General features: G+C 41.0%; 3 protein-coding genes across 6 annotated transcripts in view; 1 reads left to right on the top strand and 2 right to left on the bottom strand.

Moving 5' to 3' along the window:
* The first annotated feature begins 223 nt into the window (after positions 1-223).
* On the top strand, positions 224-2,467 carry fam167ab (family with sequence similarity 167 member Ab). The gene is made up of 3 exons (XM_079572126.1): positions 224-522; positions 1,655-2,052; positions 2,150-2,467. Exons 2-3 carry the CDS (start codon positions 1,726-1,728, stop codon positions 2,411-2,413), a joined length of 591 nt encoding a protein of 196 aa, XP_079428252.1. The 5' UTR covers positions 224-522; positions 1,655-1,725; the 3' UTR covers positions 2,414-2,467.
* Positions 2,468-4,131: 1,664 nt separating this feature from the next.
* Positions 4,132-9,610, bottom strand: ccm2 (CCM2 scaffold protein). Of its 4 annotated transcripts, XM_079572295.1 has the most exons (11): positions 9,441-9,610; positions 9,237-9,363; positions 7,488-7,664; positions 7,318-7,401; positions 6,743-6,926; positions 6,540-6,676; positions 6,331-6,466; positions 6,020-6,077; positions 5,647-5,782; positions 5,436-5,574; positions 4,134-5,350 (listed from the first exon to the last, which is right to left on the bottom strand). In XM_079572295.1, exons 2-11 carry the CDS (start codon positions 9,264-9,266, stop codon positions 5,046-5,048), a joined length of 1,386 nt encoding a protein of 461 aa, XP_079428421.1. In that variant the 5' UTR covers positions 9,267-9,363; positions 9,441-9,610; the 3' UTR covers positions 4,134-5,045. The 4 variants fall into 4 exon arrangements, with proteins under 4 accessions (XP_079428423.1, XP_079428422.1, XP_079428421.1 ...); XM_079572296.1 differs by lacking the exons at positions 9,237-9,363; positions 9,441-9,610 and adding an exon at positions 8,034-8,215 and having other exon boundaries at positions 4,133-5,350; XM_079572294.1 differs by having other exon boundaries at positions 9,237-9,610.
* A 258-nt stretch (positions 9,611-9,868) lies between these two features.
* Positions 9,869-26,566, bottom strand: part of xkr6b (XK, Kell blood group complex subunit-related family, member 6b) — a 55,333-nt gene continuing 38,635 nt past the window's right edge. Inside the window, exons 2-3 of the mRNA XM_079572125.1 lie at positions 16,725-16,921; positions 9,869-15,896 (exon numbers count right to left, since the gene is read on the bottom strand). Coding sequence (XP_079428251.1) covers positions 14,926-15,896; positions 16,725-16,921 — 1,168 coding nt within the window. The 3' untranslated portion in view covers positions 9,869-14,925. The remainder of the gene's footprint in view (positions 15,897-16,724; positions 16,922-26,566) is intronic.

Genomic DNA, 26,566 nt, shown 5'->3' on the forward strand with positions numbered 1-26,566 from the left:
CTTCAATTTGCTAAAAAACTTGAAAATGCCAACGTACACCTCAATGAAAGCACTATCTGGACCTTTAATTTTCATAGTTATTTTGCTCGACAATCAAAAACCTGGTTGTAAAGATGTTTATACCTAAGTTAACTTTAATATTAATCTCCAACAACACTGTAGATTCCTGAAATGTTTTTTATTGCGTGCTTCTGTAATATATTTTTCACCATATCCCAGACCTGTTTTATATTGTGATTTTGTCTTGACAATAAACCAAACAAATACGATCTTGTTGCTTGATTTAGTGTTGCATTTGCTGCCTGTGCTGTATGAGAAAGTGTCACACACCTCTGGGACGTTTCCAAGCAACCCAAAACCTGACGCACGCACGCATCTCTCGCCCCTCCTCCCCCTCCTCCTCCTCCTCCTCCCTCAGCCTGGACACTTTACGCACTGGACCGGAGCTCGGTGGATCGCGCCAGGGACCAACGATCACGCATCAGGACATAGTAGCGGCGGGATACCTGCAATTTGAAAGAGGTGTGTAGACCCAACTATTACCAAAGAGACTTTCCTCCTGATTTCTCACCAGTAGTGAATAGTTGTCCCGATTCGTCAAAGAAGTTGCTTATCTTCAATGGCCTGTCTGAATGTTTTATTTCTCATTTATTTTGACCTGAATTACTTTGTGAGCTTTGCATTATCTTCCAGAATGTTGCCACACGTCATAGTCATTGTTATGGCTTTAAATGCAATATTATATGGTGCAATTAAGTTAAAATCCAAGTGTGGATTGTCGTTGGCATTTAATACACAGACACACAAATGCACACTATTTCTTTAACTATTTCTTACTAGCTAAATCACTTTTACATCATCTGCTGCTCCACATTATTTTGGCCACTTCACAAAGTAGGAACAAATTGTGTGTTCCTTATCCTTATCACCCTGCTTGTATAGGCCTGGTATCACAAAACACAAAATAACAGTGTCTGTCAATAATGACTCTTCTCGGGCTTCAGTTGCTTTACTCTTATTTCTTGCTCTGCTTCAGGCCCTTGAAACACTAGACTTCCACCTCTAAACCAGAAAGAAATTGAATACACTAAAAGACAACATTTTGTAACGTTACAGCAAGTTCAACCAAAGGACTTTGCTTGGCTTTGGGAAAGACGATTGTTTCCTGAACCAACTTGTCAAATCTTCATTACAGTGAATGTGCTTATTACTTAATACACGCCTTGTACAAATTTTGCCTCATTGTGTAAATATCTTGACATTTCCTTATTGAATACATTATTGAATTTCTGAACCACATCCTTACGCAACATAATGGTGTGTACACAGTGTTTAAAAATGCAGGGGGCATAGATTTTCCTGCCCTGTCACTGCATGTCCGTAACAATTTGGTCTCCGGAGACAAACTGCATTCCTGTTGGGAATCCAGAGAAGATCCATTTCCAGTTGTGCACAGTCAGGTTTCTCAGATCCTGGAGCTATATCCTGCTGTACAAGAGCGAGGAAATCCTCCAGTATAGATTTATTTAAGCCTCCAACTTACCATAGGCTACTTTTTCTGTCCTACTGCATTCGAGTTCTTCCGACTCCATTTTTTTAATGTTATGGCTTGTAGTTACTGCCGCATTAACGCATTGACATGATTTCTCAACAGGTAAAACAAGACAAAGAACGGAAATTCATCAAACCAATGAATTCTCTTTGAAGTGCCAAACTTAAATTGTTATGGATGCCCCTTCAGTTCCTGCAATCACATTGGATTCGGCCGATGCCATGGACGAAGTGGAAAAAGTGGAAGATTTTGACACAGATGACGACCATTTGGACAGCTTGAAGGCTCTGACAGAGAAGCTGAACCTGCAGACTAGGAGGCCTTCTTATCTGGAGTGGAAAGCCAGATTGGATGCAAAAAATCCCAAGGAAGTAAGGACAGGATATGAGCAATTCCCAAGGGATAATATTTTGAATGGTGAGGAGAGCCCACGGTCCTCTGGTGTACTTCAGGGATACAACAGCATCGATGAGGCCCTAGATTCCCTCAGGAGAGAACTGGTGAGTCCCTAAGTTCATTTACTTAATAATAACTAGAATGTCTGACTGTGTGGTGCAGGTCCTATGTTAGAATTTGTCCTTTAACCCCCTTTTGTAGATGGAAATGCGTGAGCAGGACCAACAGTTGGCCGGGCAGCTCATGAGGCTCAGAGGCGATATCAACAAGCTGAAGATTGAGCAGGCGTGCCATCTCCACCGTCGGATGCTCAACGACGCCACCTTTAGTCTCGAGGAGAGAGACGAGCTTTCAGACCTGCTGTGTGAGTGTCCCGTAACTCCAGGACTGGGACTGTCTGCTCCCCTGCGCCTTATCGGGGTCACCAAGATGAACCTGAACTCACGACGCTTCTCACTTTGTTAGCAGCACTGATGCTGGAACTCCTCAAGTAACGCTGGATTGTTATCAAATTAATTAATACCCTGTTGTAGTTTGTGCATTACGACAAAAAATCACTTATCCCTATTTTAAACTCTTTTGGTTTAAGATATAGTGATACATTTATCAGTATATTTCGAGCTGTTATGCTGAATTCCTATGGACTTTGCATACTTAATAATGATCAGTCTTAAGTTAGGTCTTTATTGTTCTGTTTAAGACATGGTTTACACCCAGTTTAGACATAATTTAGTCCTCTTTAGTTCTATTTCTTGATATAGGTCTGATGGCACTTGGAAGAGAATAGAAACATTTGGGGAAAATAGAAAAAAAAAAACACCTCAGAATTTTCATAGAGATGACTAGACACTGGACTGCCTGAGCCGATAATACCAAAGATGCCGCAGTATTTGTATTTGTATTTGTATTTGAGTAGAATTAGACAAAAATCTCACATTGGACTGATTTTAGTTTAGTTTAGTTTAGTTTATTTGAGCAGTTGAAATTCTGCTCAAAACTGTTTTTATAGTTTGTCATTTTATGCTGAATGTTGTTGTTTTTTTTTTATCTGTGTCCTTATGTAAAGCACTTTGGTCTGCCAAGTGTTTTTGTAAAGTGCTATAGAAATAAACTGATCTCAACTTGCCCCAAAATTTCCTAGGATAATTTTGCTCAGGAGCCTGATGTAATATATTGTCAGTAGAATAAACCCGTTGTTATGGGCTTCATGTTTTCCAGGTTTTGTTGATACAACTGTGTTCTAATTGTACTCCTGAACTACTTGAAGGTTCGTCCGACCACAAAACTCTTGCTGTATTAAAGTAGATTTGAAAAAGGCTCCTTGAATTGTTGGAAAAACAGAAATAAAAACAACTATTGACCAACTAATTTCACATGCACTTACTGTATAATACATCCTAAATAGCTGTACTCTTATACAGGAACAATAATGTCTGTTAGTTTACACTGCTCTTTCACTACATTTCAGTTTTTTTTCTTGATACATCCAAAAGTGGACTTAAAAAAAAAAAAAAATCTTAAGAAAAGGATCGCAGCTCTGTTTAAAGGAGTGGAAATTATTTTGTCGCATTCTTTTTTTATGCAAGATTGTTAAGTATTAAATAATCTGAATGTGAGGATGCAGGACCACATTAAGACAAAATGTAATTGCAGAAGCTATCTAGTGTTATGTAAGGACTTGAGAATGAGCCTGACCCCTGGTTTGGATTCTGTGGGGGATTGCAGTTAAGGAGGTGTTAAAGTCTGAACCATGTGGGTGCCATGGAGTTAACATGTTTTTGTGTCTGGGTGGGTTTCCACCATAGACTATGGTTTCCGCTTGATGCTTTGGTTTCTCCCATCACCAAAACATACACACTAGATCAATCCTCCTGATAGGTGATTCTGACCTTGAGCCTAGCTGCACTGCAGGTCCCCCAGGGCCATTGGTCACGGCCTTTGTACCTGTACTATGACTAACCCGAAAACTGATCAACGCAATTTTGTTGTACTATTGTACAATGACAAATTAAGCACTTCAACTATGGTGTAAACATTGAATTAGAAGCTGTACATTATCAACAAGTTCAATTTTATTAATAGCCCCTTTCTAAAACCTTCCATTTCTTTAAGATTACACAAACATTAAGTCCAGTGTGTTGAGCTACACTATATTGTGTGAAAGAAAATCTGGAGAATATATAATGTTCTGGTCCTGACTCTTGTCTCGTACTAATCCCTGGTCCTGGCTGGTCAGTGTCCTGTGGTCTGAGTGCTTTGATAAACTAACTGAAGTTCCACAGGAGCTTAAGTGCATTCAAGCAGATGATCAGACGTGTCATAACACCATTGCACACTCTGACCTTTGTGGGCAGTTCACAAGATAAAATCCAAAATGAGCAGACAGGCACTGTAAAATAACTGTTATTTAATAACCAACATCTTCTCAGATTAACTCTGTATGCAGCAGAGACAGCTGCTTCAGCAAAGGCACAATAATACACAGTATGTGATCCAAAACAACATGGCTGTTCGATGCCAAAAACAAACCGTCCAGTTCCGCCAATGGCCTGTGGCTTTGTCCACTCTAGATTGTTTAAACCCAGTTAAAAGTTACGTTTTTGTTGTATAGTACAGCATTTTCGTCAGTTTGAAAAAGCAGATGTAGAAAATGTATATATAATATATAAAATGGGTAAACACTGATACAAATAGTTCAAGACTTAATACATAAAATGTGATAAAAATGCCAAATAAAATTTGTTACATTCTCACAGCAACACACATGAAATACTTCAAACAACCAATAGAGGGCTGACTGGCTTAAAGTCACACAAGAGCCTCACTTCAAAACACACAGTCCTATTCCTCCAGAGCCACCGATTTCAAACATGTTCTGGAAATCTGCTACATCACTAACATCAGTGGCAGATACTGCCAATAAATGAGAACACAATCATAAGAAATTTGACATTGATGCAAACCCAACTATACATACTGATGGTGTGGTAAGTGCATTGGTGACTTCATGATTAGGCTTTATAAGTCAGTGAGAGGACCTGTCAGTGCGAAGGACCACCATCATATGTTCCCTTGGGTCCCACTGAGATGGATATGTCTATGGTGTGACTGCCTCCTGGTCCATGCTGCAGCCCAGAGCCTCGATGTCATTACTGATGTCAGTGATCATACGGTCCCACTCGTCTCCCTCTGAGGGCTCATGGCCTTCATCAGACGCTGCACTGTCCCCGCTGCCACCTGCTGCTCCGTTTCCATTGGTGGTGGAGTCTGAGGCGGAGCTAGCCGTACGTCTGTAACGACCAAAGCTGTCTGTGATGATGCCTCTGCCGTCCTTGACTCCAATAGTCTCTAGAAAGTTCTCAAAGTGCTGACTATCCTTCTCAGGAATAAAGGCTCGCAAACCTGTCAAAAGACAATGTTAATTAATATTCATTCACAACAAAGACCACATACCTAAAGTCAACTCTACGGAAGAAACAAGCTTTACCAAGAAGTAGGAACTTCCTGCTGTCCCCATAAAGTTGTCGCAAGTTAATGCAAAACTCATGAATTGAGGCTCCATTGCGATATTCACGGAGCAAAGTGGCAAACTGCTGGATTTCCTGAGATGACAGTTTGGTCCGCAACTGCAAAACAACAGACAATTCTTTTGAGAGACGTCAAAGTGTAAGTGTAAAGTACACGTGTTAGTGTCTTACAGTGGTCATGTAGTCCTGCAGTAGCTCAGCCGCTGTTGTACTGAGCTCCCCTTCACTGGGCGCCTTTGTCTGAGGGGAAGTGGGATTTGAAACTGAGGGTGAGTTTCCTTCTGCCTCCAGAGAATCTTGAAAGGGACTGGGACAAGAGCACTTTGTGAACAATCAAAAACTCTGATAAAATGCCTCAGTGCATCGGTCTAATTCACTTAAAAAAGCAAGTGCAATACTCATTCACTTATTTAAACAAATCACAGAAACACAGATGACTCAGACATTTCTGCCTTTCTGCATCTGCACTCCAGCAGCAAACTCTGTAAAAACCTAATATCACAAGCATAGTAATGTAGCAATGTAGTTAAGAATGTTTACTTACAATGTGTTAGTATCTGCTTCAAAGGCCTCTTTAATATCCACTTTACTTGAAGAATCATCTAAAACAATTAAAAAAGCCAATAAACTATGGTCATGAAGTGTTTGATAACCCCACCTCAACAAATATTGTATTGTATGTAGGATTTATTCGGACCATAAACAAAACATATAAATTGTTAAATAAATTGTACAATTCTTCTTCTTTTAAGTTTACAACCGTTACTTAACATGAAAACAGATATTATAAAAAGTACCTCCTAAATGATCTTTGGTGAGTGACTGCATTGTAAGATATTTTTCACGCTTCCTTACCACTACATAAAGACAGATGTCTGGTAGGTGTAGTTGCACCATCAAAAATGGCTCTGTCCAAGAAATCAATGGTTGATTCGGTGTAAACAATCTGAAAGACCTGGCTTAGCAAAAGGCACAACTCTTCTGCCGCCGCCTATGAGGACAAGGCAAATTAACAGTTAACTGGATTATTATTCATGGCGATATGACAACAAAACTGAATCTACCTTGTTATCAACAGCAAGCACCAGCAGGCAGCATACTTCTACCAATACTCCTCCACTCTCTGATAAAGAACTAAGTGTCTGCGACTTGTTCAGATCTGGACATGAGCTTGGACAAGGAGAACCCCCAGAGTCTTGTGCTGAAAACACAGCTCACACTTAATCTCAAAACAAGCCCCAATCTAAGACAAGAATTGAGATTGTACCTGTTTTGAGCACAACAAGGTGCAGTGAGTCATCTCTAATGTACGATACAGCAGCAATGTCGTGGATAGGTACTCGGAGAATGATGTCCTCACCGTCTCGCCACACCAGTTTTATGTTATACGCTGACAAACTCACCACTGCATCCTGTTCAGATGTCAGTTGGCCCGCCAACTGATGAGATTTCTGCAAAACACAGATTATCATCTTAATTTGAGATAATCTACAGGTGTCTAAACCTAAGTAAGTATGGTTGAACTATATATATTTTATACTATTGTATATTTGCGCTCAGAAGTTGACTGTAACGCATGTTAAATCACAAATTACTTTGGCCCCAAAGGCTTTTAATATTGTTAACGGTATCAGTCCCCAAAATGACATATCGGTCACTACTTATAACATAATTCATACATAAAAAAAACTGTTATGATAAAAGAATGGTACGGTGTGCATCATTGCTGTACATGCTAATTGCTTAATCTACGATGACTCAATTATGATTTAAAAGTGGCAGTGAGGTGCACAAATCAGAATGGGCAGAAGGATTTTCGCATTTAACTGTTGACAAACTGACCCTTGCATTATCAATGAGCTGCAGAACTTCTGTTCGACTTGAAGGGTTCAAGTATCCCGGTACTGACGTCAACTGGCCCAGATACTAAGTAAAAAAACACACATCATGATTGACCTTCAGCCGCTGCACAATGCACATGTGACAATATTTGTATTGACTGGACGACGTACTTTGACTTCCTTTTCTATGTAGTCATTGAGCAGGATGTCAGGGTCGATGCGGTGGTCAGGCTGCGATAGTGAGAAGGTGTGGAGCGCCCTGCGTTCTGTTGCCTTCTCCTGAGCCTTTTTGTCCCTCCCCTTCTCTCCTTTCAGGAAGACACGCTTGAACGGAGACACTATACCTGGCTACAGCGAAAAGGACAAGGAACAGAAATAAATTGTACACATATACAGTATATAAAACAAGCGGGATTAAGGTTTTAACAAAATATTTGGAAGTGTGGTTGCAAGAATGGCCATGATACCAGACTACAGAGCACTCGGTTACCCAATATGTTTTGATCAAATGTCAACAAGGGACAGGAAAAGGAAACTGCATATTGCAGAACAGAAAATACTTTTTTTGTTTTGTGACTAACAGATCATTATACTCAAGTCATTAGCAACATAAATGAGCAGCAGCACAATATGAACGGTGACCTGAATATATTTTAACATACTGAGTGTATACAGTAGTAGAGTAATAATAACAACTTTTATCAAATAAACTCCTACCTCGTTCTCCATGAACTTACAAACCCAGACAGTTGTATTAACAAGCCACGGTGGCTGCTGCTCTCTCTACTGCTATGGTAACTATCCACCTGTTGTACCAGGACAGTGTCGCCAGACAGCTGCTGAATGAGAGGGAGCGTAGCGCCTCAAGCAGTGCGTGGGTGTGAGCAACAGAGAAGAAGAGATTCTGTCTAAAGCCTCAAACACACAACAGGAAAGAGACGGCCACAAGTTCCTGCAAAGGCGGCTGTGACCCAACTGTCAAGAAGCCTTGAAAACAAACTCAGTCACACACATTAAAAGGAAAGCAACTATTTTCCAGCATGTGTGTGATGCACTTGTTAAGATTTGTCCCAAAACCATGTCGCTTGTTGAATGCATTACGCTAAGTTATTCAAGAATTGAACGTATATGAACACTAATTATTATTACTATTATTAATTATTATTATTTATAAAGATAAAGTTATATATAACATTAGAGCCTCTTTAACCTGTCTGATAAAGGGCTGACGCATGAAACGTCACAGTGGTTCCAATAAACTGGTGAGCAACTGCAGCAGCTTGTGCGGATGTAGTTTTTTCAAGTTTTTGATCCAGCAGCTGGTTCAGGCCCGGGATGTGCGCGTCTCCGCGATAATTTTGCATTGTAATATTACTCTTTATCATACGAGTTTCTTATTAATCTATTTTCATTGAGCATGAATGTATTCTTCGCTCAACATTGCCTCCAAGTGGCCCCAACACTGCACTATCCTCAGAACCACAACATACAAAACAACATTATTATTTGGAACTTTATATTCCAATAATAGTACTCTTCACTTTCCATCGTAGGAATACAAACAATGGATGTAAAATGACTTAATGCACTTTATTTTCGGATTCGAACTAAATTGGCATTAGAGGGCATCAATAGGAAGGCTATGGATTATTTACAAACATCCAGCATGTCACATTCAAAATGAAAACGCAAACCACAACACAAAATACAGCAGCTCACGTTTATAACACATTAGCCATGAGCCATTTTTTCAACTGTTATCGTCCTATTTCCATAAGATTGGACGTTATAACCAAAGATTATCTCCTCGCCTATGTTTAGTCAATAATAAGGTGAAATGACAAACACAATTAGTTGACTTACGAAGGATGTTGAGGCAAAGAAAGTTAGCATGCTAATGTTTGCATGTGTACAGTGTACCTTTTTCACTTTTTTCACATCCTCGTCCATCTCTGCGCCAGAGTCCTCTTCTTCTTCATACTTTTCTCAGCGAGGACATCCCGTGCTTTAGACCAGACATTTCCTTGTGGTTGAATCCCAAACTCATCTGAAAATGCTATCCCAATTAGCTTAGCATAGCGTACAGTACATCAGAGGAAAACTTTTAGTGCTGAAGAAACAAACCATTTCCTCTACGCGAATCTCTTGATCAGATCGACAGGAAATACCAACGCGACACTATTTAAAAACACTCCCGTCTAAACCACGTAGGACAACAAGTAAATCAATCCATGATGAAAATAAAATCGGACTAAAGGACCCAAACTTTTCAACTGTGCCGCCATATTGGGCGTAGGGCTGCGTCCCAGAATGCATTGCTTTGTAATAACAAAACAATCTTCACATGGCATGAAAAAAATAACACATTTGAATCCTTAGGCCTTCATCACATTGCATGTTAGTGTAGTTGGTCAATTAAACATAATTTTTCTGGATTATAAAGCTAATTTAATCCAATCCTACATAGCAAGAAGTACATGACATGGTGCAAAAAAATGAAGACATACAAGATTAAATATATTGCACTTATACTATATTTATTTTCTCTTCTGGGATGAACAGTCTGATATATGAATCTACAGTAAGGCTTAACATTACATTTTAACATAATATTTGTCTTTTTATCTCTTAACAAAACATACAAAAGAACTTTAGCACCATATGTTATTAATAATATTCATATTGTTCCCAAAACAGGGCATAGGTACAATAATGGACATCAGTTTTGTTGTTGTTTTTTTTAGTAAGGGAATCCATTTAACAGCTTACTTACATTTCATATTAGATTACAACAAAAAAGAATCTCTTTTTAAGAGCACAGGCCATATGAGTAGGCTAACACTTCCATAACTGTGCTACAGACCGTTGCAGTTTTCGCTGACACTGAGCGACCTCCTCAAAAAGCCTCCAGAATATCCTGATCTGGGTGGCACAACAATCCAAAAACTGATTGATAAAACAATGTGCTGTTCCCCAGCATACTTGAAAACAGTTTCGTAAATCAGCAGCAATGTACAGTTCTTTAAAAAGAGTGAACCATTTTGGGAACTAAACCTTACAGCCAATTGTTCAACATTAACAACCAAATAACACTTTTTGACATGACAGCAATTTACAACACAGCAACCAAGTTCAACTTATAGACTCTTGATTGAATAGCACAAGTACAGCTGGCTCCTGTGCTTATAAAGAGGCATCTTACCATCTGGCAGGTTCAATAATGACTTCATCAGAAAGAACATAATAACAGATTTAACATTGGTGGTGTGAAAGCAGTTTCTGAGCATTATATAAAAATTAAAATGGCACCATTGAGACTTGTATGTCGCTGTAAACTATGTAGTTCTGAGGTGCTACTTCTTGAGAAATTTAATTCAAGAATTAGAAGCACCTTGTGTGATGTCAGTTTAGCACCAGAATCGTAGAAGTCTTAAAAGAACATCCAAAGATCTATAACTTTAGCGTCTGCTCCAGACTTAAATCAAGCCCAATAGAAACCTGCTGCTACGCATTGATGCAGAAACCAGTGGAGAGCACTTTCATGCTAAAAGGTTATCTCACAATGAGCTCTAAAGGCATGCTGGGAGATGGCATAATATGGTGATACTATGGAAAATATAATGTATGTTGTATGTTGCTGTAGTATGTATGATTTTGGGTAAGTTACAAAATGCAGTAGCCTGCATCATCTTTTATTTTGTCATCTTCTTGCCTTCATCTACAGGCTTTATTGTTTTTGGCTATGTTCTGTATATTTCCCACAAGACAACATAGAGTAACATCTTGGCACAAATCGTTCATCATTGCATGACAGTAGACAATGAAAAGGCAAAAGATAAAAGAACAAAACAATCATTATCCATCATTTTATCTTTGCTGGCTTCAGTGACTGTTGTAAGGTTTCATTTCTTGTACCTATTTTGGTTGTGTGGTGTGACTGCATGACTTTCATGCAGTCCTGAAAAAACAAGCAAATAACAACAACTTAAATTTGGCTGATTACGGCTGATAAGTTGAGGTCTGGGTTGTAAAATAAAACAATGATTGACACCAATCAGGCATAACATTTTGACCACTGAAAATAAAGTATTTAACATGGTCCATATTTGTGGGATATTGCATCAGACAGCACGTTAACAATTGAAACATTTCACCCTGAAGTTGATGTGTTTGAAAAGGGTAAAATGGCACAACTTGGTGAACAGAGATGGCTTGAAGGTTTGTTGGGTCAGCACATCGCCAAATCTTCATCATGCCAGTTCAAAGAGATATCGATCAAAAGGACAAGTAGTGAAATTGAGGCTGCATAATAATTGGTTATGTGCCACTCAACATTGTGAGCACCAATAATAGACAAATGGTCATAATGGTATGCCTAATCAGCAGTTTGGTAGAGACAGACTCGGTGCAGTAGTTTGGTTCTGTTAAATTGTTGATGCTGGTTACATCAATGCAGAGAAATAAAACACATTGGCATTGTTTTGCGGACCTGGCTGCCGTGGCTGGATTGAAGCACCCAAAAAACAAGGCACAACAGGGACTGAGGAGAACAAGCTTGCTGTTCAAACTCTCGCTGTGTGCAGTGACTGTCGCGACATGTGAGGCATGTTAGAATAGAGTGGCTGGAGGTTTTGTTATGAGTTATACAGAGGCAACCTGAATATTACACTGTGTACATCTTCTATTGCACGCTTCCAAACCCGTGTATATTTTAACTAACTAGTACAATTCCACTCAATTAAAACTTCTACTTAAAATGAACTGCCACTAAGTCTATTCTAATTACATGAAATCACAAACAAATCATTGTATCATTGTAATACAACATCAAGCACCACTATAAATGCAGCCCAAATATGTAATTCTTAATGCTATATTTGTCTGTTTCACACACGCACGCTAAAAAAGGAATCACAGTGTAATTGCACCTGATTTGGAAATGTCAGTCACTGGAAAAGAGTCAGAAAAGATGGACCTTATACCAGGCAGCCAACTACCACAAAAACTAGACTCACTCTTAATGTACAAAACAGAAAAGTGCAGTGCTGAAACCCCAGATGAGCAGGAGCTCAGCATTTTGTATATCGAAAGAAAAATGGTGACCCTTGAGGACATGCTAAGGATGATAACTGCATTGAGACACCCCTGAGTCAGCTTGTTCAGTGGTCTTAGTACATGCTCCTGAGGAACTCCTGTATTGGCTGTATATTTAGACTTACAGAGTACATGGCTGTTTATTCACTACGACAGAGCTATGATTACCATGGATTTAGAGAGGATTAATTGCATATATGGTGTCTATGGTGTTATTGATGTTGGCCTCACCCTTTCAGAGCTGACCCAAAGGTCTCAATTACTTAGGGCTGAACATCACTTGAACGCAGGAGGGTGCCCCCCGGGATCCTGATGCTCCGGTTCGTGGCAGTGTACCTTATTGCATGTTCTCAAGTCTCAACACCATTCATTATTTTAGCAGATAGGTTTTTGAATGGAACAATTACACACAAGGCTTAGCACCGTAGAGACAAGTAAGAGGGTGGAGCAGCAACCAAGGATGGAGTTGAACAGTGAGATTAAAGAAAAGTGGAGAAGGCCTAACAAGACATGTAGCAACAAAACCCATATAGATGTTCAATCATATAGCGCGCATAAATCCCCAACCTCCCAGCTTTTCAAGTCACACTTTGAAGTTTCTGTGGTATTGGTGTGAGAAGTCTATTTCTATTTATATTGTGCTCAAGAATAAAGTTGTTCAATTTAATTCCTAAGACCTATCAAATGACAAACGTTATTAGCTATATCAGTACTCGATGTCCTGTTGTCAAAATGCACTGTCAGTGAAAAATTAAACAAACAAATAAATAAATAAATTGCTTACTACATTTCAGTCAGGACAGTCTACCACACTCCCTACTCCTGTTCTCTTTCAGCCCTGGCAAACCCTCTGTTGCCCTTTCTTTGGACCTCCACAGCGCCTACTTTTACAGTACGATGTTAGCAGGCACTCGTGGCCAGATAAGTAGTAGGCGCTGCTGAAAGCCAAAAAAGGAATCACTGTGCAGTGCGTAAGCCTTTGGGTGTAATTTGATGGGTGCATTTACATATCGATACTTATAAGTCATCATAGCAAACATTACAATGTAAAAACACACATAATATTTTATATTCAGAAGGATCATTGAGTAAATACCAATGAAATGCATTCATGATTGTAAGAAATTGTTCAATAGCCCTCTCAATTTTTTGTCAAACTCCTTTGACTTAGAAGGCATTTTTTTTTTTTTTTCTATGAATGGATTTAATGCTCATCCCAAGTCTGTGGCAGAGGGCCCCTGCTGGCTGAGCTGGAACTCTCTGTGTGTAATTGCGGCACAGCAGGCCCATAGATGGCACAAATTTTGCAGTTTACTAATCAAAGGGACAGATCAATCAAAACACCCTACAGAGTTGCAGGATTTGGCTTTGTTTTAACAGTCTCCATGCACTACATAAGGGCCTCACTAATGTGGGAGAGCACATCACTATGGCAAAATATGTCTGGAAGTGGACACGAACACATATATAAGTATATTAGAATACAAATATCCTCAGATTCATATTTTAAAGAACTTCTTACAACTCGTTGGGGGTGGGGTCGGGGCACTCTAGGATTTAGAGGGGAATGGTGGAGGACTCCTTGAAGGCTGTCCTTGCACTACGGCAACACATTGAAAATTTTCATATTGATTTACTAACTCTATCTTTCTACAATCTTCAAAAAGTCTTTGGAATGTTTAAACATGTACAAGGACCAAATAAAACAAAGTTGTGCTCATATAAATACATTTTACATTCCTGTCCATGTTCTTCAGTAGAAGTAGCTGGACTCAGTTTTTGTGCTCAGTTTGGTCACTGTAAGGCTTGCAATGACAGCTCACGTTCACTAGAGGACAGTGTGCCCCGCAAAATAGAATGCTCAGATTGAAGCAATTGAAGATTGGTGTGCTTTCTCACACATAACACAGTAATGCTTCTTTTTTCGAGGTCAGAAAATAAAAGTTGAGAATCTAGTTTGTATATGCCTCCTTTATACACATTACTATTGTGAAGCTTTAAATGTACAAAATTGTCACTGCTTCAAGGGTATGGTTTAGGAAACATAAACAGTGTACATTTCTTTGATCCACATAAAGAATGGCAGTAAATGTTGGTGTGCAAAGGCCTTTCCCATTTCAGACTTTCCTCCATCATTCCCATCAGGCTTTGTGTCAGCCCCATGTCACAGGGACACACAATATGCCACTTTAGAATTCACAGATTGAATCACCAATACTGTATAATGCATCAAAGATTTTTCATAAAGAAACATTCATATATTATCTACACACTCATACAGAACCCTTCTATGCACCTAGAGGGACGTCAGCACAACTGTATAGATTCTCTCTCCATAATGTAGATACTTTTTCCAAAAATAAGCTGTGATGTCGAGTCTGTCCTGACAGACTTTTTTCTGCATTAAAATAACTGACAAAAGTAGTGAAAGGAACATTCCCAATGGCAAACTAACTGCAAAATATTGTATGTTAGAGAAGAAAAGTAAGCCATGATGTATTTGTTGGAGAGCTCCTCAGAGGGACGACTCGTACTGCAGGAGTTCAAACAGGAGTGGCCCGTCTCTGTACCTGATGCCCACTGCATTAGGGCTAATAAACTGAAGCACATTTATGGTCCTGCGCAGGCGCCGATCCACAAAGTGTGCATCCCAGGCGGGATAACGCTTTCTGGGCATGTCTATTTTAATGAGTGGGCCTTCAGGTCTGATGGGCCGCCCTGCTGCATCCACTGGCTCTGTGGTGCGCACCTGGAACACAGGAAGGCAGGTGTCCGTGGCAGTTTCATCCAGCTCCTCCTGGTCTACAGCCAGACCCCGTGTGGGCGTGGCCTGTGACCCTCTGGGGCCCGGCGTGGGGGCCATAGGTTCAGCTTCTGGAGGCAACGGGAGACCCCAAAGGAGCTCAGCACAGCAGGAGCTGGCCAGCACTCTCAGGCGAGGGCCCATAGGGTGCAGGACGCTGTAGTAGAGCACCATGCAGGCCACACCTGAGGCAAAGCACAGGAACACACCACAGAGGGCAAGAGAGGCATATGTATCTGTAGTGATCGGGTCCCGGTAGGCGTACCACAAACAGCTGAGGAGTGTGTTTTCCAACAGTACTATGACGTAGTAGGCCACCATCCGATAATGGGTCCCGCCGTCGCGCACATTAAACCAGCAGAACACATAGACCACGCCCACCACCATGTTGAACAGTACCTCTTCCCACTTAGACATGCAGAAGTCCGTGCCCCCATGGATGACCCAGAAAGCCATGGCACACCAGTGAAGCACCACAAAAATGCCAAAATATATGTGGAAAACTGAGGCAAATAGCGCGAAAGATAGCACCCGGGAGAAGATTGTGAACAGACGCCAAAAGAGGTGCACCAGGGCGCCGCGGTAACTCATGCTCTTCTTGTCATCACGGGAATCACGCAGGAGTTTGTGGTAAGAGGCAAGCACCCAGGCCAAAGACAGAAGGGAGGAGATAACAGAATTATCTGCAAAAAAAGAAAGAAAAGGAAATCTGTCAAGAAAGAACAAGGATATTCTGGAGCTCTTCCCACCCATTGGTTTTACAACTTAAATAAATGTACCATTAGTTAGGACCTTTTGCCATTTTGTTCCTTGTATACTGCCTTGAATTTCTGGCAAAGCAATCCATCACAAATGAATATGATACATGTACCCTTCTTTAGATCATCATGGGTCGTATACAGACAACCCAGTGTATTCTGCACCAAACACTTTTGTGACACATATAATAGTAGCGGCTGCGAATTGTGTCAGTGTTTGAACCGGCTGCATAAAAATGATGGAGATGTGGATTATCTGCAGAGCTGCAGTGTGCTGCCTCCCTCCATGTATTGATGCATTACTATAAATGCACAGTGAGGTCTATTTTTAAAACTGAGTTGGCTTTAAACATTTTCACTGCAAGTTAAAGACTGAGCTGTTCATCTTCGTATTGAGGTCCATGCTGTAATTATTTGGATTAATTGTGCCCCAGTAAAATGGTGCTCTGAGCAAAATCTTTTCTACAATGACATCCTGAATGACCTGGACAAAAACAAAGAAGCATCTGATTTGAATTTTTTTCCAGATAAATACCGGTATAAAAATTGTAATTTTTACGTGAGATTTGTATTAAGTTTCAAAACACTGTGTGCAATTTAAAAACCATCCAGGAGCATTAACATTTGGAGGAAAGTTTGAAATACTAACGCCTAAACTAACACAAGAATTCCACGCAATTCACAACATGTTTACAGCAGGTTTCATAAGAAGCCTCTCTGAGGTCCTTCTCCATTATACAAGGACCTGCTTACACTGTAGAGACTCAGCCCTGTTGCTCTGGATCATGATGCAGAGCTGTAGTACCAGCTGGGGGGCGCTCTCGAGGAAGGTCTCAAGCAGCCGTAGCATGTTCACGTCGGCATACTCGTACATCATGGCCAGGTAGAAGCGCCGCTGATTTTCCTTCTGCCTGTGAGTCTGTATGCCCAGATACATGGTCCGAATGTATCTGAAAAGACATGAGGTGAGATGTAAATATCTAGGTTCACACATAGAAACATTATTGCCTGTGTGTCACAAGATAGTTTTACCTCCTGGAGAAAGAATACAATAATCAGTTATGCATCATGTACCAAGAAAAAAAAAAGAAAAAGGGGGGGGTTATGCATTGTCTGTTATATATGTTTAAGAGCATGTAGCAAACACTGAAAATCAGGTACAAAAGAACCTCGGCATGTGTGTTGAATCTTCAGAAACATTTGACCGTTTATCTTATTTTTTGTCTACACAGCATCAGACTGCACACAGTGACGTGTGAGCTGCTAAATGTGGCTGCCTATCGTATATTGGACAGCGGCAGCGGGATCTCTGTGTGAGCTGAATTGGGCTGACTGAGTGGTCGAATAAATCGTGAGCTTGATGGGTAGGCGGTCAAGCGGGGATAATAGAGTAAAGCGGAGACAAAAATAGTCTGGACACATAGTAGTTCTCCTTGTAAAAGAACAATATACGTGTAAAAAGAGAAATGGTTGATGCTACACACTCACACAGGGGGCTGAACTCTCTCCCTTCCCGACCCTCCCTTCCTCTGCCTCCACCTGAATTCACAAATTGTGGTCCACTCGCCCGCCACGAAGACACTGAACTTATTTCCTGGGACAGAGCAATGGGATGAACATACTTTGGGCCTGTGAAGAAGCTCCGATGTATCCAGAGGTAAAAGCTGGCATTCGGTGACATTTTCAGCGGGACTGGTAAATGTCACGTGGAACAAGTGGACCCCCTCTGTACTAATGACATGCCACACAGAGCTACGCGAGCCCTTTGTCAGCGTCGGGACCGTCCCCTGAGTGTGTATGTGTCCCACCGATACATCCCAGTGGTCCGCAGCAGTCCATCACTAACAGTAATCCCGAGGCCTTCATGGCATCCACACTGCGACAGGCCAACAGGTGACAGGGAGAGGGCACAGAATAGTTTGAAGTAGGCTGGATGATTTTGGAAAAAAGACATCTTGTTTTTGAAATTTTTCAAGTACATCAATCATGAAATTTGAGATTTAAACAAAGCCTGGAGTGTTAACAATTGAGAGAACACATAAAAATGAATTGCTCAACTAATACAAGTGATAACCTGTATTTCCCACTGTTGCAGCACCAGGCCTCCAGTCTCCTTCCTTTTTGTATTAAGTTTGCATCTGTGTGGTTAATGCTGTCTTTCCTTCCATGGAAACCTGGCTGTGTGAGCTCTGGCCTGCGATTGGAGGACTGGTTTCAAGCTCGGTTCTGATTGGCTGTTTGTCTCTGGTCCTGATTGGTGTGGCATCTGAACACCTGGCCCCTCATCAACCACCTGTTGCAGCCACACCTTTAAAAAGCCACACTTCAGGACAGTTGGGGCTGCTGGTCATTGTGGCCAGTACACCAGCTTGTCTGTGTCCTTTCGTGTCTGTCATAACTTTGTGTGTTTTCTAGGAACGCTCGGTTTTAGTTACGTTAAGTTCGTGTCTCATTTTGGTTGTCGCTCGTTTTGTTATTAAGCCAGCTGTGACTGGTTTTGGAGACACTTGTTAGTTTTTGTGAAATTGGGGTTGTACAATAGAGTTCGGGAAAGAAAGGTCAAATACTGGAGTTATTGTTCACATTAAAACACTTGAACACCACAGTGTGTTAGATGTATTTACCAGCAGTAACTCCACGGCTTTGTTCTCCACTTTTTATACTGTTTTTAGCTCATGTAAGACAATGTATGCTAAGCTGCAAAGATGGCGGATCTCCATGATAACTAGAATTTCCTGAACACTATTGTTGGTTTAGTTTTAAGTAACTTTGTTTTAGTTAACCTTTTGTAAATATGTAAATCGCCGTTGCTTGGTAATTTTTGTTACACCTTTTGTTAACTTGACCATTTACACTCCTTTTATTAAATTACAACTTTATATATCCTTTTTACAGCTTGGTTTTTGTTACTTCCCTACCTTCCAGTCACTACAATCCACCTGTACTCAAAGCGTTTTACATCAAGGAACCATTGTGTCTTGCCCAAAGACACAAGGACAGTATCCACCTGCGAGACCCGGGATTCAAATCACCAACCTTCTGGTTATAAGGCGACCCGCTCCACCATTGCTACTGTCGGCTAGCAGGCTTTATATACAGGAACCTCGGAGACAACATATTTAGTTGTTAGCCGAAGATTTTACTTAAATTATAGGGATTTAGAATAAAACTGCATCTTCAGGTTGGACGCTGCAGCAGATCTCAGGGTTTCCTGCGGGTTTATGTATAAAATAAACCTGTAATTGTGTTATGATGGACAGATGTCATCGAGAGATCTATATAAGACCATGTTTAGGAATATCTTAAGCCTTGAAGCTGAATTGAGTGCACCCAATTTGTCAACAGGGAGTAATTGCTGCCCATGAAGGTCACGGGTTCACCAGCTTGTTGATTTGTGAGCCTGTTAACAAGCTAACTTAAAGTGTAAGGTCACTGAGGAGGAGGAAAGGTTGTTTTTTAAGGTCAGTTTCTTGCATAATAGCGCGATGGTTCTAGAGCAACATAAGCTTAGCAAATGTGATTTCATGTGTAATGTGAAAATTCCGATTTTTTTTGGACAAGTGCATTGCCAGATAGATAATAATAGCATCTATATTTGCTCATAGTTTGCTCAAGTCATAGATCAAGTTGGACCATTTTGTGAAACTCTCCTGGCTCTTGTTCAGCAAAAAACTTTACACACTGTTGGCTTTCGAGCTGTCAGAACAATCTCGACTCACTCCATCTCTTCCTGCGCACACCCTGCTCTCGCACTCATCGTGGGGCTGCAATGCACTGTGCTCACACTCCCACTGTGCCACTATTTCTAAATAACCGCATACACACCACAACTATATGTGTGTGTAAAGTGTGTAGGTAACAGGGGATTCCTAACACCGCCCTCCCGCACGGCACTTTAAGCTCACTTTCCTTCTAGCCCCGTACGTTAAGCGTCTCATGAATTATTAGTGTTTGGATCATAGCGTTGGCTCATGGCTCATTAGGCTGCGTACACATGGCCTCACATCCCGCGCAGGGTCGTGTTCCTTCTGCCGGGACAGACCCAAGAAGACACCGCTGCTGCAAATGATGCACCCATGATAGTGCTGTAAAAACAAAGCATTATCCAAGCAAACAAGTCAACAACAACAATGGAGACTGTTGACTAGGGCTGCACAGGACCTTAGGTAGTAAAGTATCTCCAAGAAAACAACAAAATAATCTGTCTCTTTTGGGATTCATCAAACCTCTTGTTCCTTAGACAAACTCAGCAAACATGTTCTGAATGTGATTCTTGTATTAGTTAAATAGGCTATTTTTTGTAAACAAAATCAGAGCAGCAACAGAATATTGCACTTCAGCTGAAAATGCAATGACTCAGACAGAATGCATTATTATCATCATAAATAAAATAGAACTAAATTAGACTTAAAATGCATATAACTGAAAGTATTTTATCTACACTCTTGCCTCTTACTGTAATTGATTAATTTTATGTTGATGTTTTTATTGATTGTATTTGTTTTCTTATATTTATGCAACTGTGAAGCACTTTGAATTGCCTTGTGTATGAATTGTGCTCTACAAATAAACTTGCCTTGCCTTGCCTAAATTTACTTCTTACCTCCACTTAAACCGAGCACATTTTCTCCAGTTCGACTTTACCCAAATCTAAAAGCTTCTGGACTGGAGAGTGTACAGCCGATAGGAAAGTGTAACCCCTCATTTGAAAGCTAAGACCAAAACTGAGCCAACAAAAATTTTCCTCCCTTTTTTTATCGCATTCTTTGATGTTTTGTTATTGGGTTTTTGACGCCTTTTATGTGTTTGTAACTTTTTCTTGCTTTTTCATCACTTTTTTTGTTGAATTTTTGTCATGTTTTTATAACTCGATTTTTTTTGCTTTTTTACAATTTTGTTTTCCAAGAGGCTTTAAGATTTGGGCAATGATGAACTGGAGAAAATGTGCTCACTTCTGGTGGAGGTTAAGAGGTCAGAAAATCTTGACTAAAGCTGAACTTTTGCACATTCCCAAGTTTTCGTAAATCTCAGTCAGAAGCAATGGTTCAGTTATTCTGCAATGTTAATGACACAAAATATTGCGATAATAATAATTTACCAATATATTGTGCAGTACAACCTTCGAACACATGGACATGAGCATAAAGCCTTACTTCATACATCACAATGTAGTATGTATATGCATGTATGTATAGCTTGTGCAATCACCATCTGTTCTTTACGTTGGTCGTGGAACACTTAAGGGGCCAGTCCAGCATTCGGATCGGCCCATTTACCGATTCATGCTAGGAGCGAGTGTGGAGATACTAACAACAGGTGGAGCAGAGCCCAGCAGTCAACGAGCGGGACGGGGAACAGAAGAGCTGCCCAGGGGTTTGGACTGCGTGCATCCAGCCACACTGACTCATAACCTGAATCACTACAAGAGGCCGTGCCGCGACTGCCAATGCGGCCTGTCTCCTTTATCACACTAATACTCTCCTACTGCCCCTCGCCAAGCAGCATATCTTCCACTGTGTTTTTTTTTTTTTTTCCGCTGCTGTATGGCGCTCCTCTGGCTTTGCTTTTTAAGTACGTTATGTTGTTGTCCAGGCATGTGTGGTGTGACAAAGGGTTAGCACAGAGAGTACACGCTGTACATTGTTATTCATTGCTGTTCTGGAGTGTGACTGTAACACTGTGAGTGATAGTAATAGTACTGTTTTATTCAGGGGTACGGGTTTTATTTTCTAAACAGTATCTCTCTTGAAAAAAGAGCAGCATTGAAAAACAAGGAAAAAATAAATACTTAAAGTGATAGTCTGTAAGTTTCAATGTTTTGCAAATTGAATAGATTGTGTATAAGTGACCACCTGGGTCTGAAATTTGAGGTAACATTAGTATTATTAAATAATAGTATTTTTTCAAAAGTCCTTCCCTTTGCTGCTTTCAGCAACTAATCAGAATCGACAGGATACCACTTTGACCAATGAGATGAGCTTTATTGTGGCTGGTCCAATCGGGAAAGAAGAGGGAGGAGCTTGATTGTTTTCCTTCTGAAAATTCTGTTCCTGCTCTCCTCCTTTTGCAAACTAAGAAGTGCTTTCTGGTTAAAGAGGGGAGGAATTTGACTCTATCTCTCCTCACTTTGCAAACTATTTACGGACTATCACTTTAAGTAACATAAGGAACAAAAAGCTGTAATATGTCAATAACCTCTTATACAAGGTAAGAAGCAATATCTATGAACAACTATATTATGACAAGCACCAAATAAAATATAAAATAACAAGACGGAAGCGTTAATGAAATGAAATCCTCGAACCATCACAAGTCACTTACTGTTTTGATCTAGTCCTAGTCTTGTTGTTTACAGTCATCGGTCATTAGTGCGTCCGCTGAGAGCATTTTGATGCACACACTTGGCCAAATGAGTCACAACACAGTCATGTTCCTCGTAGTCATCACTTTGTAAAGGAGAAACAGTCATAGTAAACATCATGCCCTTACTCAGTCTGCAATGCATGAGGTCGCACTGCGCCTGCACAATCTGGGAGAAAAAACTAGGATATTCAATAGCATCTGAATAGTGCAAAAACAATATTGTAATTTCAAGACAGCGTGATCCATAAAATCTACAAACTTAACTACAAAATCAGCATCAGGACAACAACGATGTGCCCATAATAGGTGGTAAATCTCACATGTGCGTCTCCGAGGTGTCGTTCTTCCAGATTGTGATCTGGAGACGAGCCTGATCTACTGTATGTGAGCTGAAGGCGCTGATGAGGAACAGTGTTGTCTCGACTGTCACTTCCCGCGGAGCGCTGTTAACCACCTCTGACACGTTGACTAAATATTAGCGTTGCAATCCCAGTTCTTCATTCACACAACGCCCAGGTGCTTCAGCGAGCCGTTATTTCACAGCTGCACGAGATGAAAAAATGTGATACTATTTAACAATTTCAATTCAGCACCTCCCATTAAATTTTGTTTTTGGGTTGTTTTTCGATCAAATTGTGTCAAAAATAGGCTAAATATGAGCTTAATTAAGAAAAGCATGACTAAAACGCCACCTTTGGACATTTTTAAGAGATGCGTTAATGTTTTGGGCTGTTTAAAAAGGGAAGTGTGCTGATGCAGGAAGACATCTACAATTTTGGATGTTGTGCTAATATTTTGCCAATACAGAGCGTAGCCTTATTTAATTTCTCATGAATATGTTAGTGGAGCAAGAGCAAGATCCATACTATGGATCTGGGAAAGGTAAAGGCAAAAAAAAAAACTCTCTGCGCTATTTGGGTAGATTGACACAAAATCATGATGTTAAAGTAAGGACAAATGTTTCATGAAGGACTGACAAGAAGCAAAAGCTCCCATTAATCTAGTCTGGCTATCATAGTTTATTCTTTGTTGAAACAGCAGCTCCCTCAATCTGCCTTGGATAAGAAGATGCCAATAGAAAGAATGTCATCAATGACTCGACTTAAGGAGGTTTATCATTTATTTTTGGGAGGAATAGCCACTTGAGATGAACCATATCGTTTTCATGGGGGGGATCCTCATCCAAGCAAATATTATCTGACCCATCGATGTCCAGTGTTAGTTCGCCCCATCCCTTTTCTTCCCCAGTGGTTATTAGCGCTAATATCTTCCAGGCTGCTTGGATATTTCAGATCCGCACATACACTGACCCCTGGCCTTTACTCCATCTTCTGGCATTCTCCTCACCGCACAGCCATCTTATCTGTCGCCATTGGCAACTGTCCTCGGGTATAGCCCGGCTCATTGAACGGAGGTCACGTGACACAAATCGCAAACATCACATGAGATGTGCGGAAATGAAAGACAGCGTTGATTAGTCCATTTAAGTGAATCCAGGAGCGGGGGGACAGCTGATTAAAGATCAATCAGATGCCTTTGGTCATAATGGGCTTGAGAACGATGGGGAGATATGTTATCAGGGTTATAGAGAAGGAATGGTCAGGGCTTTTAGGCTTCTATTGAAGAGTGAGGGCAGCTCTCAACACCAATGGCATCGTCCGCACTTCCACGACTATTTAAAGAAACAACTAGAACAATTAGTGCTAAGTCCATGCATTCGTGAGCTTTATTCCTGGAGGTAGGTCATCAAAAGGGCATGTTTGGAAACAATGTAGAGCAGAGCGAATGCAGTTAGTTAGACATACAGAGGAATGGGGCTGGTACTTTTCAGTTTTTTACTGTGGCTGGTACCTAAACAATACTTTTTCAGTACCTATTCTACGTTAATCATTACCGAGAACAATGCAAAAATAACTATAATATTTGTAAATTCTATAACAGTCTGTTTCTTCAAGCGTTTTCATCATTTATTTGAAATGTCACAGCGGGCAAACTTTCTATTGTATCGTCTCATGTCCCACCACCACCAGTCATCAAAACCTTACGACCACCACTCACCGATTGCCTCCTAGAACCTTTTCCTCTTGCAGCAGTCAGTTACTGCATTGGACTATCACGCCTCTGCAGACTGCTACAAGTTGAAAAAAGTCAAATGGTTTACTCTTCTATTCAATTGGAAACTGAGCCTTTTTCATGCTTTTTAATTACATTCCTCAACAGTAAGCACATTAACATCCCCAGTATGGCCCTCTGTTGGATTTCTAAACACACAAATCCATAAAAGCCCATTGCTCACTTTACTTAGTCAGCAACATAACACTATTTTGTCATGGTGCAACCTTTTAGTACTTCCCTAATGCTTTTTTTAGACAAACACCCCGAGCGCCCGCAGTGGAACCTTTGCAGTGTTTCGTGCCGCGAGAGAAAAGGCCAGATTATGTGCGGATTAAGAAGAAAAGACTTGACCCAGTTGTATTTGATGAGAGCAGAAAACCAAAAAAAAAAAAAAAAGAGCCGTGTTGAGGCTGGCTCTAGAGCTGGAGAGTGGCTTTCGTGCACTTAAGGCTGTAATTAGCGCGGCTGGTGAGAGGATAATGCTGAACCGCCGGTGATTAAAATATGATCGGAAGTCCCGAGCACTTTGGGATGGTAACCAAATGTTTATGCAGTCACTAGCTTACAGACAATTCCAAAAACATCATCGACTTTGTGTGATAATCCGTGTCAGATCAGATGTAACACTTCCAACAACACTCACTGAAGGAGAGACTGCATTGAACAGTTGGGGGTAATCGCCGTGGTCCCGCCTGATACAGCGGCTATCAATAAAACTGAGAGTGGCTCTGTGGCAATATGCTTTCTTCTTGACAACATAGAGCCCAGTCAGCAGCCGCCGGAACCCAGGGGACGACTGAGACAAAAGAGTAAGACAATAGAGAGGAGAGACAGACTGATGTAGTGATGTTGGGAGAGATACGTCCAGTCCACACACATGGGTACAATAAGGGAAACAAGCCGCTAATACTTTAAACTCAGACTGCGTAACATTTCACCCAATAAACAGAATAAAATACAAGCATTTCTTTCTTTACTGGTGAAAAATGCTTCTAAAAACACGTGCCTTTACTGTCATTCCTCAGACCTCAATTGACTTTGCTGGAAGTGGGACATCACCTGCTCATCGTCATGGAGATGCAGCAGCCAAACATGAGGCGTAAATTCATTTGGTCTTCTCCCAAATGCTTTATTTTATTTAACAGACTGCAAAAATAGCATTGTCTCGTGTTGTCTCGCGCATCATTCGGCTGCGTACGAGCTCTACAACAGTTTGCAATATTCCGCAGCGTGGCTTTAAGTTGCACACTATATAGATGTATACAGGAGGAGACTGGAGGAGGGTTGAGACCTGCGAGGTAAACTAATCACCAATGCAATTTTCTGCATCTGTGCCTCCACCCCCACCTCTCTCTTTCTCTCACTCTCCTCCTTTTCTCTTCATCGTTTTCTATTTCTCTCTCTCTCTCTCTGCATCTTTCCCTCCTCTTGCTTCTTCTCTCCCTCTCGCTCTCCTCTCCCACCTCTCTCCTTACAATTCTGCTCACACACGCTGTCTCTTGCTCCTCTATCTATCAGACCGTACCATTCTCCAAGCACCCCCTCCTCCACCCCCATCCTCCCTCCTTTTTTAGCGCTGCCCACTGGCTCCCCGAAAAATGGATGGGGGCTGCACGCTGTGGCCATCAAAAGGCGGCAACACAGCACAAAATGGTTTTAAGTTGTCATTAGTTATATTTTACCAGAGGAATTGAACGTTGTCTTTCCCCCAAGGTGATCCTATTTCAGGGTGTGTTTGATATGGCAGGTGAGGAGGATCGAAGGCATTTTCTCCGTCGCCTGCTCGCGAGCGCGCTTGCTTCCCTGACTGCTTTGCACTGCCTTGATGATGATGATCGATGTGCGCAGCAGACATGCAAATAAAAGAGGCGGCACTACTTAAACGACACAGACGCTCTCCCTTTCACACACACGCGCTAGCTCGAGTGTGTTTGACTATGATCCAGTGAACCAGTGATATACTAATCTTCATCTGTTGGGAATACATGCTGAGGGAAAAACGGTACGGTAAAGCAGCACGGGAAAAAAGGCTCCGATCTATCAGGCACTGGCTGGAAATAGTGGCAATTTCATATAATAACATTTTGAGAGATTAGAAACTAGAAGGGATTTGTGGA

The sequence above is a fragment of the Gobius niger genome (assembly GCF_951799975.1).
Source record: "Gobius niger genome assembly, chromosome: 15".
Taxonomy (NCBI): Eukaryota; Metazoa; Chordata; class Actinopteri; order Gobiiformes; family Gobiidae; genus Gobius; species Gobius niger.